The sequence below is a fragment of the Monodon monoceros genome, unplaced genomic scaffold (assembly GCF_005190385.1).
Source record: "Monodon monoceros isolate NGI ecotype Baffin Bay Population unplaced genomic scaffold, NGI_Narwhal_1 Super_Scaffold_5, whole genome shotgun sequence".
Lineage (NCBI taxonomy): Eukaryota > Metazoa > Chordata > Mammalia > Artiodactyla > Monodontidae > Monodon > Monodon monoceros.
The window spans coordinates 39,134,303-39,150,492 of record NW_021703782.1 but is presented as its reverse complement, the minus strand read 5'-3'; the positions used below and the strand labels follow the sequence as shown (position 1 = coordinate 39,150,492).

The 16,190-nt window shown below is 34.6% G+C and overlaps 1 protein-coding gene across 2 annotated transcripts in view; it reads right to left on the bottom strand.

Annotated features, from left to right (window-relative positions):
• Nucleotides 1-101: 101 nt before the first annotated feature.
• CAAP1 (caspase activity and apoptosis inhibitor 1) overlaps nucleotides 102-16,190 on the bottom strand; it is a 50,398-nt gene continuing 34,309 nt past the window's right edge. The window contains exon 6 of one of the 2 annotated variants that reach the window (XM_029204055.1): nucleotides 102-1,293. In XM_029204055.1, the coding sequence (XP_029059888.1) occupies nucleotides 947-1,293 (347 nt within the window). In that variant the 3' untranslated portion in view covers nucleotides 102-946. The remainder of the gene's footprint in view (nucleotides 1,294-16,190) is intronic. The other variant, XM_029204054.1, reaches the window with a different exon arrangement.

The following is a 16,190-nucleotide window of genomic DNA, read 5'->3' as shown; positions in this document are numbered from 1 at the left end:
TTTTTTTTTTTTTTTTTTTTTTTTTTTGCGGTACGCGGGCCTTTCACTGTTGTGGCCTCTCCCGTTGCGGTGCACAGGCCCCGGACGCGCAGGCTCAGCGGCCATGGCTCACGGGCCCAGCCGCTCCGCGGCATGTGGGATCTTCCCAGACCGGGGCATGAACCCGTGTCCCCTGCATCGGCAGGCGGACTCTCAACCACTGCGCCACCAGGGAAGCCCTTCCCTTTTTATTGAAGGAAAAAAAAATGAATTAAGCGTCCAGTAATATCAAATACCTGTTAGAATAACTTGTCTGCTCGAATTAAAGTTGGGCAATTACTTCTACATTGTTAAAAAATGCTTTAAATTAAGTCCTTTTTCTCTTTTATAAAGAAAGCTTTTCTCAGCCATTTTGGGTCTCTAAGTCTTGTAACAAAAATGTCACTCAGTTTTTACTAGCAAGTCCACACCCATAGAAGGCATCTTCAATGCAGTACATACTTTAAAAGTGCATATAAGCATAACTAAATTTCTTAAATTGTTAACAAACCTAGGAGCAATAATTTAATATTCTATCGCAAAATACAGGTAGCCTAAAGGCAACATGCTTGGTCAATCTTTCATAAACTTTTTGGTTTGATGTCAAAACATTTCAAAATAAAGAAAAAAATACCATGACTCTTTGCTAATGGCTTTTCTGGTATTAATTTGCAGATATAGCTAAATACTCATCTAACAAAGTATCCCGGTTACCCAATGATATTTGCCATGAATTCAGAAAACAATAACATATATAATACAAAAGTAACAACAACAACAAAAACATGTATTTTAGGCCTAAAATGAGTTTATCTAATAAGAGTTACATGAGAAATATCATGTAAGACCCCAAATAAACTTTAGATACAAAATTATATGATGTGGCTTTGTTCAAACACATCTAATATTCAGATACAATTTAAATAAACTAGGCTGGCTTTTTTATATCACCAGCTTTCATTAGGGCTTTAATTGCTCTTGCCCTCATCTCAAGTTCTAGCAGCTCCAGCTGCTGTGCAGAAGGCTGAACATCTTCTGGTGGAGGAACAGTCAGGGTGGCGGCTTTCGGTTCCTTTGGGCTAGACTCTGCCAGTCCCAGAATCTCATTCACACTTTTCTCAATGTCTTTCTCCAGGTCATCTATCTGACCAGCTTCACTTTGGACTGTATTTTCTGAGACCTCAGGAGCAGCTGCTTCTTCGTTGCATGGGCCTTCTATGTCGCTGTCATAAGCATCTGCATTTATACTGAGTACATCACTATCTTCCCCTTTGCCTGTAACGAACAAAAAAGGGCAAAGAACCATGTAACCTAAATGCCCTGATCAAAATTTCCTTTCTGTTTATGATGAAAGGGCTGCTGTGACCCCCACCTCCCACCATGGAGTCCCAAATACATTCCATAAACCCCATCCCAACCCCCTGTTCCCCTGACTCAACTTCCTTCCTCCCTCTCTCCCTCCCTCCCGCCCTTTCTTTCCTTCTTTCCTTCCTTCCCTCCTCCTTTCCTTCCTTCCTTCCTTCCTTCCTTCCTTCCTTCCTTCCTTCCTTCCTTCCTTCCTTCCTCCCTCCCTCCCTCCCTTCCTTTCTTTTTCCGCCCCCACATAGATTGTGGGACCTTAGTTCCCTGACCGGGGATTGAACACAGGCCCCAGCAGTGAAGATGCCAAGTCCTAACCACTGGACCGCCAGGGTTCCCCCCTTCAACTTTGAAAACAGATCTAATTTAATGTAAATTTTAATGTATTTTTCATTCCAATTTAGAAGAATATGGAAGCACTGGGAAATGTATACCATCATATGGATGTCCCTGATCAATTTTCCTAATTAAAATATCGTTAACTCTTTAGACCACAGTGAAGCCTCTACATTACAAAATGCTGACACCCTTTGGATAGAGTATAGCTTATTACTGAAGAAGCAAAATTCTATTTGAGAAGCAGTTTAAAATACTTTGCCTTATAAACTACAAAAAAGGAAAAATATCACTAGCAAGCTGGACATCATGTGCATTGCAATTATTTCAAAGCTTTTCATATACTTTTTCAAACACTTTGTTCTAAATCAATAAATTAAAGGAGAATGCCTAAGGCCACTTTCTAAGGTAAAATAACTTTTCACCAAGAGGATTTTAATTAATAAAGTTAGTATGCCATAAATTTTTAAAGTACGTTTGTTATAAAACTTCTATAACTGATACTAAGAACTTGCATATAAACACAGATTGTAGCCCTCAATCACCTTGGCCTGGACCATTACTGAAGTCCATGAGTTATTTACAACTTTGAGTGCTCCCTTATACCTCCAATTTATTTATCTTTTAAATTCCTAATATGTCTTTTAAAAAGAAAGTAATGATCCCCCAATTGTTAGCTTTGTTAATTTTCTTGTAGTAGGAAGAACTTATTGACAAAATATAGATTGACAGACGGAAAATTCTGATAATAGAATGTATAAACAATTCTACTCCATGGATTTTAAAATAAATGATTTAGTGACCTTGATTCTGCTACACACCCTCTCAATGTTTCAAAGGAGAAAACTCTTTATGAACAAACTTCTTTTGATTATATTTTCTATGGGTTTGTTTCAAACATTTTTAGAGGGCAGAGGTGGGGTTTGCTTTATTTTTTTAATCAGAAACAGCTATACATGTTATTCACTGAAGAAATGGGGCTCTATAAATTTGGTGTTCTCAGTTTACATTAAAAATTATCCAAATCCAAGTGACTGAGTTCTCTGTAGCACAGTATTGGTAAAAGCATTCACAAGTTCCATCTGCCCATTATACCTGCACCATGGATGCCAAAGCTTTGTAGAATCTGTACCTGAAATAATTTAGCATAAGCACTTCACTTCACAAATGTGAAAATAAGGTAAGTGATTTGTACAATGTAATCTGACAAACTATGTAAAGATCTAGGATCATACTTCAAGTCTTTTCACTACTTCTTAATTTTCTTCATTCTGACTCACTTTTAAAGTATAGCTTGCAAATATATGAATACATTTTCAAAGATAATTTACTCTCATCCTAAGTATTAGAAATAGCAGGGTTTTTTGTTGTCAATTATGATCCTCAAATCAGAAGGGGTATAACTTGTACACTCTTTCTAAAAAAGTAACTTTAACCTAAAATGCCTCATTCTAAGCCCTCAAAACGTCAGTGTGGTAAAGTTCTGTCCTTCCACACCCCCATTCTACATATGTGAAAATGTGTGTGTGTGCGCATGTGTGTTCACAGGGAAGTGAGTACACATTTAAATTATAAGAGAATTCTACAAAAGAGCATCTTCAAGTTTTTACATGGGCTTAGGAGTCTGAGAGTAACAAATCAATCTCAGGGAAATTGTTTGTACTCCTCTAAAATAAATAAAAACAGTTTTACTGTATGCATGATGTTAAAGTAAGGCTATTGAAATCCACCAAGAAAAATAAAAAGACAGGTGGGTCTGAGGTAAAATAATACAAATGTAATTGAAAATATTATAAGAATTCAGACTGTTGACTGTTAAAGACATTACAATAAAAAATGGTTCAGGGAAGAGAGCAAGCATAAAATTAGACCCAAATTACTGATGTCATAAAGCAGCAAAATAACTAAAGTAACTTAGATGTGGTACATATATACAATGGAATATTGCTCAGCCATAGAAAAGAATGAAGTAATGTCATTTGCACCAACATGGATGAACCTAGAGATTATCATACTAAGTGAAGTAAGTCAGAGAGAGAAAGACAAATATCATATAATACCACTCATATGTGGAATCTAATTTTTTAAAAAAGATACAAATGAACCGATTTACAAGACAGAAATAGACTTACAGATATCGAAAACAAACTTATGGTTATTTACAACTTTGAGTGCTCAAAGTTGTAAATAACAAACTTATGGTTACCAAAGGAAAAAGGTGGGGGGAGGAATAAATCAGGAGCTTGGGATGAACATACACATACTACTATATATAAGATAAATAACCAACAAGGACCTACTGTATAGCACAGGAAACTACTCAATATTCATATTGAGTATGAATATAGGTGATAACCTATATGAGAAAACAATCTATAAAAGAATGAATATATGTATATGTTTATGTATAACTGAATCACTCTGCTGTACACCTGAAACTAACACAACATTGTAAATCAACTATACTCCAATAAAATTAAAATAAACAAATTAAATTTAAAAATTTAAAAATAAAGTAACTTTAAAATATACACAAAGAAACAAGAGGGTATGATATATTCCTTACTAGATTATATAAAAGAGCAGAATTAATGTAACATGGGTGGCCCTTAAAATACTACATACCATTTAGAGAACTTCAGAGAAAAAGCAGCATAACTAAAGAGATGAATCAAATAACTTAAGGGAAAGGACTAAAGGAGTTGAAGAATTTGGCTAAGGAACACAGAGTAGAGTTAAAATATTTTTCAGGGAAAAAGCAATACAAGGATTTATTGAGCATTCATCTCTTATGGTTGATCCCCTAGCCAACTACTCACAAATATACATTCTATTCCATTTTCCTCTGATCCGTATACATTCATCATTTCTCTTTTCTTTTGTTTTCCTGCTATCTTCTGTGCTACCAACTTGATTCATACCCGTCAAACTCTACCCAAGTACCAAAGCTTTTTAAGTAACAAATCAATCCATCTAGATTCAGTATCTAGACAGCAAAATGAATCAATCACTATCTAAATTCATCACTAACACAGATGAATAAATGGAACAATTTATCAGAGAAAATATTTGTTTATATTATTTAATGAGGCATAGTTATAAACATGGGATAAAACCATAAAGGGAAAATATCTCACAACTAAACAGAACACCCAACACTCTTTAAATATTTTACTGACAAGGAGAAAATTTACAACTACAAAAGACTCAATCACTTTAAAATTAATATAGTTTCGGTATTTAAAAATGGGAGTGTACTACATAATAGAAAAGCTAAAATGCAATACCTGTATTTTTATTATCATCTGTAACAAACCTCAATGCTTGAAAGCTACAGAGATTCCCCTAAGCTAGATAAAGGAAAACATTTTATGTTTTATGTTTGCTTTTTGTTAAAATAAAAGTTTTAATTATCCAAAGTAAACAAACATAGAAGAATTATTAAATATTTTGAGTAATAAAAATTAAAAAGGACTTTTAAGTTATATTACATTTAAACCTTGATAGGGCCTATAATATTCCACTTGCAAATAATTCAACATATCAGAGTACTTTTTAGGCATAAAATGAAAGCATATCTAATGTTATGAGTGACTACATGCTTGTGAAACTTCTTGATAGTGAGTTATTAAATTAAGCCAAGAGACAAACCCTAGTACATGGAATAATTAAGTACCTGTCTGAATTCCTGATAAAGATGGCAAATTGAGCACACATATCTAATTCCTTTCCCTATCAAGAATCCACTGAAGTGACAGGAGATACTTAAAAATAATAGCATAAGAACTGTAAATTAGGACTTCCCTTGTGCCACAGTGGTTAAGAATCCACCTGTCGGGTTTCCCTGGTGGCGCAGTGGTTGAGAGTCCGCCTGCTGATACAGGGGACACGGGTTTGTGCCCTGGTCCGGGAAGATCCCACATGCCGTGGAGTGGCTGGGCCCGTGAGCCACGGCCGCTAAGCCTGTGCGTCCAGAGCCTGTGCTCTGCAATGGGAGAGGCCACAACAGTGAGAGGCCCGCGTACCGCAAAAAAAAAAAAAAAAAAAAAAGAATCCACCTGTCAATGCAGGGGACAAGGGTTTGAGCCCTGGTCCAGTGAGATCCCACATGCCGTGGAGCAACTAAGCCCGTGCACCACAATCACTGAGCCCGAGCTCTGGAGCTTGTGAGCCACAACTACTGAGCCCAAGTGCCACAACTACTGAAGACCATGTGCCTAGAGCCCGAGCTCTGCAACAAGAGAAGCCACCTAATGAGAAGCCCACGCACCGCAACGAAGAGTAGCCCATGCTTGCCGCAAACTAGAGAAAGCCTGCACACAGCAACGAAGACCAAACGCAGCCATAAACAAACAAATAAATAAATTTATAAAAAAGAAAAAAACCTGTAAATTAACTGAGAATGAAAATAACAAACATCAGTCCTTCCTAAGTAAAATACAAAACGGAGAACCACAAAGGAAAAATATCAACAAACAAAGCTGAAAAAACGTAAGACTTCTGAGAAAGAAAATAGACTACAAATAAAATTATAAGACGGGGCAAACCTATAAGAAAATATTAGCAAAATACATTTTTTAACAGGACAAATGTAAGGACATATACAACGTCTGGGTATTGTTAGAAATAACTAAAAACATGGGCAAAGGATAGAAACGGGTTAAGCATTTCACAAAATATGAAATACAAAGGATCAATAAACATATAAAAAATGATCAACATAATTTTTCATCAGGGAAATACAAATTAAAACATTAAGATATTACTTTTTACTCATTAGTAAAAAATAAGAATGTCAGCCATCTGGAGAAAAAAATAATAAATTGGCAAGATGCAAAAATGATCAAGACATTGTTAAGTCAAAAAAGTAAGCTAAAGAGTAATAATCATACTATGTTAAAAATAACATAAGTAAGTTATTAATAGTGGTTTACTTCTGGGGAGGGGAGTAAAAGTAGAAGGGGAAGAGAAGAAATTTGAGTTTTCCAATTTTGCTCTATGAACATATGTATTTCTTCAACCATTTCTAAGAATATAACCTTGTAGAAAGTTTAAAAAAGAAATTATAATATTAGATAAGAAAGGGTATCATCTAAAAAGAAATTTTGCTGGATTTTTACAAAATGTAAGTAGGCAGGATAAAATTGACAGAAAAATAAAAGCAAAGCAAAATCACTGCCAAAGACACCACAGATAAGTGTAATTCTTTCTTAGAGTCTTGGAAGCAAGGAAGAGTTGGCTTTGGAACATACAGCAAGATAATTAAACTCATTCAGAAAAGTTGAGTCAACTGAACCCTTCCTTCCTTCCCTCCCCTTCCCTGACACATGCCCAAGCACTCTATTGGGAGGCCTACCCCATTCACTTACACTAAAGAGATCTGGTAGAGAAATATAACTAAACATCTATTGAAGAAATCCAAACCAGCTACCAGAAAAACTACAATAAATGAAGAGCCAAGATGAACAAAGGAGGACATAAAGAAAATTTAGGGTTCAGAAGATATTCTACTGGAGGAGAATGAGGGGTTGGGGTGTCTACTTAGTATCCTTATGGAGTTTGAAGTAGACAATGTAGCCATAAAACAAGCACAGGGTGCAATGAAAAAGGACCAGAGAACAAGAAATATTATAATTTACAATTATAGTTATCAAGAGCAAACATTCAATGGTTGTTGAAAGACAATGTTTAAAAAAAAAAACCTTTCGAAATGTAGAAAATAAAAATATATTTAAAATATGCAATAAAAGTTAAGAGATGAGGATGAATGACTCACAAGTCCAACAACCTAATATAATTGATTCAACAAATATTGTTGAGCACCTACTATGTACAAGACACTGTTTTAAACACTGAGGAAACAGCAGTGAATTTTAAAAATTCCTTGCCTTACCATTAAGTCATAGGAGAGACACTATAAATAAATCAACATCAGGTGCTATGAAAAAAATAAATCAGGATAGAAGATAGTAGCAGAATGTTTTCATACAGAGTGATCACTGTGATTTGATACAGTAACAGTTGAGCAGAGGCTTAAAGCAACAGAACAAGTCAGAAAGCAAGAAGAGAGGGAGTCAAGAGGGAAAATACTATGTATAAAATAGTTAACTAATGAAAACCTATTGCATAGCACTGGGAACTCTACTCAGTGCTCTGCGGTGACCTAAATGGGAAGGAAATCCAAAAAAGAGGGGATATATGTATACATATAGCTGATTCACTTCACTGTACAGCAGAAACTAACACAACATTGTAAAGCAACTATACCCCCCAAAAATACAAATAAAGAAATAAGAGAAGAAAACTGATATGAAACAAAGAAGGCTTTCACACTGAAAGGGTCTGCCAAGAGCATCACACCTAAGACACATCCTGTGAAATATCAGAACTCAACGATAAAAAAAAAATAGTTCTTAAAATTTCCGAGGAGGGAAAAAATAGATGTCCAAGAAAAGATAGCCTCAAGAAATCAAGAGCATTCTTATCAGCCACTGTGGACAATACATTCCAATGGCTACGGACATGCTCACAAAAAACAGGAGTAATGACATACTCTGTGTCTCGAGGACACAACACTGCTTCTAAATATTCTTGTTAAGAGATTGAACATGAATCTGATCAAGCCTCTATATCTAATTATCAATTTTCAGAAAAATAATGTTAAAGAAAACACTGAGATGCAATCAGTAAATTTAAACTGAGCAACTCCGACAACCCAGCTTCTTCAAGAAATAAACTGCAAAGAGAGGGAGAAAGGGAGAGAAAGGGGAGTAGATTAAAAAGAGACTCAGTATCATCCAATTGCAATGTAGGGACCTTATTTGGATCCCGATTCTTACAAATATAGTTTTAAAAATACTATAAGACAATCAGAGAAGTTTGAACACTGAATATCTCAGGATTAAAATTACATTATCACTGTCCTGTAACCCCTAATGAAATAATGGAACTAGACAATACTAAATAGCTATTAAAACCATTAGGCTGACAACACCTGACCCAATAGATCAATCTTAATGTCACAATACCCACCAATGAACAACTAGGTTTAAATTTGAACACTTTCTGAATATTATCTGATGGTTTAAGAAATGCTACTTTTTAAGATATTATGATTATGTTTAAAAACCCACCTCTTATCTTTAAGAGATATATTGATACTAAAATATATACAAATGAACTGAAAAGGTGTAGGATTTGCTTTAAAATAACATAACGGGTAGGAAGCAGGTAGAAATATAGATGAAAAAAGATTAGACATAGGTGGATAATTGTTGAAGATGTAGCTGAGTACATGGGAATTAATATTCCTATTTTCTTTCCTATTTTTGCTTGAAAATTTCCCAAATAAAAAGGTTTTTTAAAGTTGATTTTTATTTAGAAACCTGTAACAACAGGTTTTAATACATACACACACACACACACAATGGAAAAGAAAATGAGAAAATCGAGATCCAATTTTCCTATCAAGCAAACATAGAGTTGGTTATTAGAAGGGTTAAACTACTTTACTTTTTCTATTTTAATTAGTTTTTCTCATCTGATTTTAAGTTATTCACGTTCAGTGGTTATGCCATTTAGAACAACACATTTCACCATCCTTCCCTCTAGAATCTTAACTCTCCAAGGCCTCCGGCGTTATCAATCTGCTGGAATCTCATTAGTAACAAAGCGTATGATATATTGGACAGCAATGCTATGCCTCCATGGATTTCTTTTCTTAGACTACAGATAATTTTGGTTTAAAAATTTTTTAAGTTATGAAGAACACATTTTTAATGTATTCTAACTGTAGAAAGTCAGCTTGATAACTTTTAACATTTTTAGTGAGTTCCAGCCTTTTCAAGAAGCCAAAACTTTATTTTCTGAAAAAGAAACAAAACTGTTCTTTTAATATATAAGAATAATTTTTTCTGGATAAGCCTTCAATCTTCCTCTCAGCAAAACTAACAGATCTTGGCTATTTTTTTTCATGCAGTGTTTTAAACTATTGATTTAACTTTAAGTGCATCATGTTAACCATCATATTCAAAACTTAATCATGACATTAACCAACTATTACTCATAAAAAAGAAAATGCAAACAATTTAATACAGAAAAACTGTCTAGTATTCTACCAAACCCCTTGAACTATCCATTAAACTTCTGGATAAGTGATTGTCTGCTAGCCTGTAAACCTAACTTTTAAGAAACACGAATCCAGAGATTAGTCCAGGAATCAATAAATATTCACTCAGTATCTATTTACATATGTGCTGTAAAGGCCACAGAAGTAGGCCTTACAAAATGCCACAGGTAGTGTAGACTAAATATGTGTGGCAGGATTTAAGACACAGGTTTTGCCTTCATGGTGCTTGAGGATGCTTAAAATATGAACATCACACTTTAAAATGCTAAATTGTACAATATAAAGTATAATAGAATATCACAGTATACAAAGCAATAGTGAAAAGTCAAGGAGATCTTTACAGACATGTATTATTAAGCAGGTCTTAGAATCTAACAGGTGATATTGACAGGGGAGGAAACTCCAAGTGTGAGGGACAGAATGGTCAAAGGCAAAGTATTAGATCTAAACTCAGTACAATATGTGAGCCTAATAGAATAAAATGCAGACATGAGAATACAGAAAAGGGTAGTACCCAAAATTACTGCCTCTGAAGACATCACCATTCCAGGATAAAAAGCACAACAGGCTTTTACAATGGATCAGGTAAGTAAATATTTTGGGGTCACACTGGGGTACAATAACAGGCTGACACATGAGAGATTCCTGACTACCCTTCCTCTAGTAATCTGAAAGTAAACAGGAAGAACATATTTTTAAATGTCATTCATCATTTCTCCTATCATTTGATTAAAAAGGCTTCTAATATGAAAACATACGAACATACAAAACATAAAACATGGGGTTAAAAATGAAGACAGAGTAGCGTATTTACAAGCACTGCTGTTTAAAATCAGGCAACTGTTCTCCCCAAAGACTTGTTGGAACTTATGAATTTAAAAGGGCACCACACTCAAATATTCTCTGCTAGTAACATCTCAGTGCTCCACAACCTGCCCATCCAAGGAAGGCGTTCTTAAACTCATCATCTACCTCACAATACGCCACGTTTCCTGCGACACTGCTTTAGTTTGTCTAAATATAAGCTTACAAAGAGATACTAAAGACTGAATTCTAATTTTAGATAACGTAAAAGTACCTTTTATATACTCATGCAGAAAGCAGCCAGTCATTATCAGTATGCCAAAAAACTGGTAGTGCATTTCATAAAACATAGAAATCCTACCCTAAAACTAAAAACACTTTCATTAAAGAAGTAGGAAAAATAATGAAAACTGTCAGTTTCACCCTCATTCTTTCCATGAAAGAAAATATGTGGAAGTAGTGAGAGTCTTTGGAAAAAATAACTATGTCACCTTAGAGTATATGGTATGAAGGTGGAAAATGCAGTATAAAGTGTCCTGTATGTTTTTAGAATGGTTGGAAAAAAGATAATCTCATGAGGAAGGACAGTTCAAGAGTGTAGAAAGATGCTCAAAAATAAAACTTGGGCTTCCCTGGTGGTGCAGTGGTTGAGAGTCCGCCTGTCGATGCAGGGGACACGGGTTCGTGCCCCGGTCCAGGAAGATCCCACATGCCGTGGAGCGGCTGGGCCCATGAGCCATGGCCGCTGAGCCTGTGCGTTCGGAGCTTGTGCTCCACAACGGGAGAGGCCACAACAGTTAGAGGCCCGCGTACCGCAAAAAATAAAAAAATAAAACTCTAACCACACATTAATTATCCAAATGAGGAAATATCCAAAGAAATATAAGCTACAGAAGAATCTCTATGATGACCACATATTTTATAAAGGGCACATGATCAATGCTTAATATAAAAGACTGGTATGAATCTATACAAGCAATATAAACAAAGCTAAAAGGCTAAGGGAAACAAACCAAAACATGGCTCAGTTTTGTTAAGACCAGAAAGAAAAACAAGCTTATAAGCAACTCACTCTTTGGGGTAGGTGGTAGAATATTAATAGGTAAATATAACTAATTTCTATTTCATTTCTATCTTCTTTTTAAGAACCTTGTACATACTGGACAGGACAGAAGAGAAAGAAGGAATTCTTTTAGTCATCTATCCATCCACTTACTCATTCAAAAGAATATGAGTACCCGCTATAGACAAGCAGTGAAGACTTAAAGAATCCTAAGACACAATCCTTTACCTTAAGTACCTAAATTTAGGTACTCATAAATGCTTATTGAATTGAAAACAATTATTAATTATTGGGCAGTGTTATAACAGAAGTAAATAAACAGGCAACTATGGACTTTAGTTAGTAATAATGTATTAATAGTGCCTCGTCAATTTTAACAAATTTACCACACTAATGCAAGATGATAATATGGGAAACTGGGAGAAGCAGTGGTAAGTGGGTATACAGGAGCTCTGCACTTTCCACTCAATTTTTTGTAAACCTAATTTAAAGCTGTTCAAAAAAATTTTAAGTATTAGTTTTTAAAAATAAAAATAAAGCTTGTTAACTACAAGCTCAATATGTATCAACTATATGATGTGGCAACCAAAACGGCTGATTAAATCATAGGCTAGGTGTGAGGTGTATAAAAAGTTCAGGAACTGTTAACAAAATTGATTTCAAGCCTAGTATTTACTATCTTTCTTTTGGTAGCAGCACTTCTATATAAGGAGGTACTTTCCCCAATGAACTGGATGAGAACATAGTGGCTGAAAAACGCAGAGGATCCAAACATCTGAGGAAGGGCTGGAGTATGCAACCTCCAAAGTAGCTCCCCTAAGAGTGTGTCTAGGATCCTATGAAATGCATCACAAGATAGAATGTTTAAAATGAGTACAACTTACAGAAACATGGAAATAAACATTTCTCTCAATACTGAAGCGAATTCATAATTTCATTCTTGATAAAAAACACACAGAGCATTATGCATCCAAAAACCTTATCAGTTTACTTTTTTTTTTAAAAAATCCAGAAAAGTCTCACATTCAAATGCAACAGAGGGGCCTTCAAAAGGTACAGGAACAGTATGGGCTAATTTCCATATAAAATGTAATTTTTACCCTTTCATTCAACTACTACTCATAGAAAGAGACAAATTAAAAAGCAGGGAGGATCATGTTGGTGTCATTGCTGGTAATAACTTGTGAAAAAGCTCAAAGGAATGAGAAAAGAAATGTAAATTCTTATGCCACACCGATGGTTACACCACAATCTCTTCTTACTTCACCAATTGCTGAACTGGATAACATTTCCCCAGAACAAGTTTTTTTAAATCTTTTAAAGAAGTTAACTTGTGTTGAAAAGCTGCATTCCGTGAATACTTATTTGTTAGAGCCAGTCAAGGAGATAATCAAGGGCAAGGAAGAAAGGAATTAGACTCAAACTTTGAAAACAAATCAGTAGTACACATGCTTCTCTGCTTCCAACTCCAGAACAGCCTTCTAACACTTTCTTTTCAGTTTCCCCTCAGCTCTCTAACACTCCTACCTGCAATTTTGGTTTTCAAAGGAAGAGGCAGCACAGAGCTCATCTGCCAATCCAGACCTCTTCACGTAAAACTTTTGGCCTACAAATGCTACTTAATTAACTGATGATATTCATTCTCTCTTTCTTTACAGTGCAATAAAAGTCTCTGATGACATTTTTCTCATTATCTTTTCAATTTTTGTAACTTGTACTTATTCCTCATGGTTGTAAAGTTCTTTTCAGCAAAACTCAACCCCTTTGTAACTGCAAACTGATTTCTTCACTCTTTTTTATTCTAGTCCCTCTCCGTACCTACCTTCCCTTCTCCTAGTGCAGTACTACCTCAGAGCAACAACAGAAGCAATAAGAACAAAAATTGAATTTTTCCATTTCTCTCTCACCTTAAGGACTCAAACAGTCTCACACAATTTTACGTTTAATCTTTGCTAAATGATGGAAAATATCCCATATAAAATTGAGTTTTTTTGAAGTAATAAATGAATACATTATGGCCACCATCAATCCTTTGTAATAGTCTAAAAGAGTGGTCTCTCAACTTCATTATTTACATAAACCTATCAGTGAAAACATTTTTTAAGTACCTGTCCAACTACATATTTTTTATTTACTTATAAATTAATACATAATTAATATGAACCATTACAATTACATACATGTAACTGAAAATTTTAAAAGGGAGAGGTTTAAATATATAAGTTTATATGTATTTATTTACTTTAGAAGCTCTAGTATTTTTATCTTGCATTCCCAGGGAGTGTGTATAATTACACCGTGGTGACCAGTGGTCTGAAAGGCTGAAAGAAGCCCAAAGAAAATACCTATCTAAACTTTCATCACACGGTTTAACCACTGAAAACAATTTTCCCCTATTGAAGTCTACTTTTCAAATTCTTGAAGCTCTCAACAAGGTAATTCTTAAAGCTGTCTATCATTCATTAACTGTTTTTTTAATTTATTTATTTATTTATTTATTTTTGGCTGCATTGGGTCTTCGTTGCAGTGCACAGGCTTTCTCTAGTTGCTGTGAGCAGGGGCTACTCTTGTTGCAGCATGCAGGCTTCTCATTGCAGTGGCTTCTCCTGTTGAAAAGCACTGGCTCTAGGCACGCAGGCTCCAATAGTTGTGGCACGCAGGCTCCAGTAGTTGTGGCACATGGGCTTAGTTGCTCTGCGGCATGTGGGATCTTCCGAGACCAGGGATCAAACCCGTGTGCCCTGCACTCTACCCCAGGATTCTTAACCACTGCGCCATCAGGGAGGTCCTATCATTCATTAACTCTTGAATTAGAAGGCCAAAATATAATTGCATGAGGCAACTACATTACTTTAAAAAAAGTGACAAGATTTGAGTCTAACCATAGCAAAAGTCTGTGCATTTTGTGTGTGTGTTTGCACATCTTTCTCTAATAGAAAAGAGGAATAATTTTCACATGAGAAAACTAATGTAAAAGATTCAGAGTAAAATGTAGTCAAAGTCTTATTAATTTTAATCGTTTTATACACCATGTGGTTACATTACTTATTTTTATAACTGTATTCAAATGAATGCATCTTAAGGAACCATCATACAGCTTAAAGACTAAAAAATCAAGCATCTTTTTCTCTAACAGAAAAATGTAGAGATAGAAAAAATTGTATATCTCATTATTCTTCCATTAAACAATTTAATAAAACAGTTACTAAGAAGCACTCTTCACAAGTGCAGACACTGCTCTAGGCCCTGTTCTTTAGAAAATCTGATAGAAAGGAACTTCAAGATCGAGGCCAAACATCCAAATATTTAAACATTGCGAGAATCTGCTCTACAACAGCAACACCAAGTGGCCATTTGTGCAACCTGTGTTCAAACACCTTCAGCAATAGGGATGAATGTGTCTCAGAAGGCAGCCCAATGCATTTTCTGATACATCTGATTATTTGAAATAAATAAATCGATCCAAACATGTTTAATGATAACCTTATCTACTGGCCCTGCTTTTATTCTCAAATTCTCAATACAGAACAAGCCTAGTCAGTCTTCTATTTAACAGCCCTTCAAATATTTTAAAGGGACTACTATAAACCTCAACTCTTCTTGTCAACCTAAATACACAATTTTTAACTTAGCTATTTAATTAATCATGTATAGTAAAAAAAAAATTTCTCATAACTATTTCCAAGAAGGAATGCAAACAAGAGTTTAATTCTTGAAGTTACAAAGGAGAATAATTTGCAAAATTACACAAAGTTTACCCCAGTTGTAAACTTTAAAGCAAAAATTTTAATTGTTTTAATATTACTAAATGTCTTAACTTTATTTATTTATAGATAAATATATAGAAGAGAATTCATTAAGATTAGCAAAGATTTGTTTGATATTTTAAAAGTATTTTCTATGCATTGAATACCTTTGACAAACAGCAGTTTCATTTTTTTCTTAACTGTAGCACAAATGACTAATTTAGAAAATTTATATAAACCATTCTTATACAACTACCCTCCTGCTAAAAATGAATGACTTAGGACACTAGTCCTAATCCTATTTTACTACAGGACCAATCAATCAACTAGTAGATTATATTTACATTTAAATAATGTTTGCACAGTGAAGGTGAAAGTTAGTGTACAATCTGATACCTTCAGCACAGCCAGTTTCATAAATAAATTTCCTATCGATAAGATAAATAATACCAGTACTAGACAAAGAAATGCCATTTTCAATTTACCTAATTCATAGTCACTGTTTCTCAGTATTATTTTAGAAACTGAAAAAACTGAAAATATAATTTAAATAACTTGTCAATATCATATACCATTAATAGGGCATATAAGATTTATTTTATCCTGAAAGAACAAAGGGAAAATTCAATGCTGCTTTATATTTTGGTCTACTGAGCAAAGGGTTACTTTAGTGCTAAGTAAGCTTCAATTAATTTTCTTAAATGGTCAAGTCATTAAATAAAATGACAATGCATTC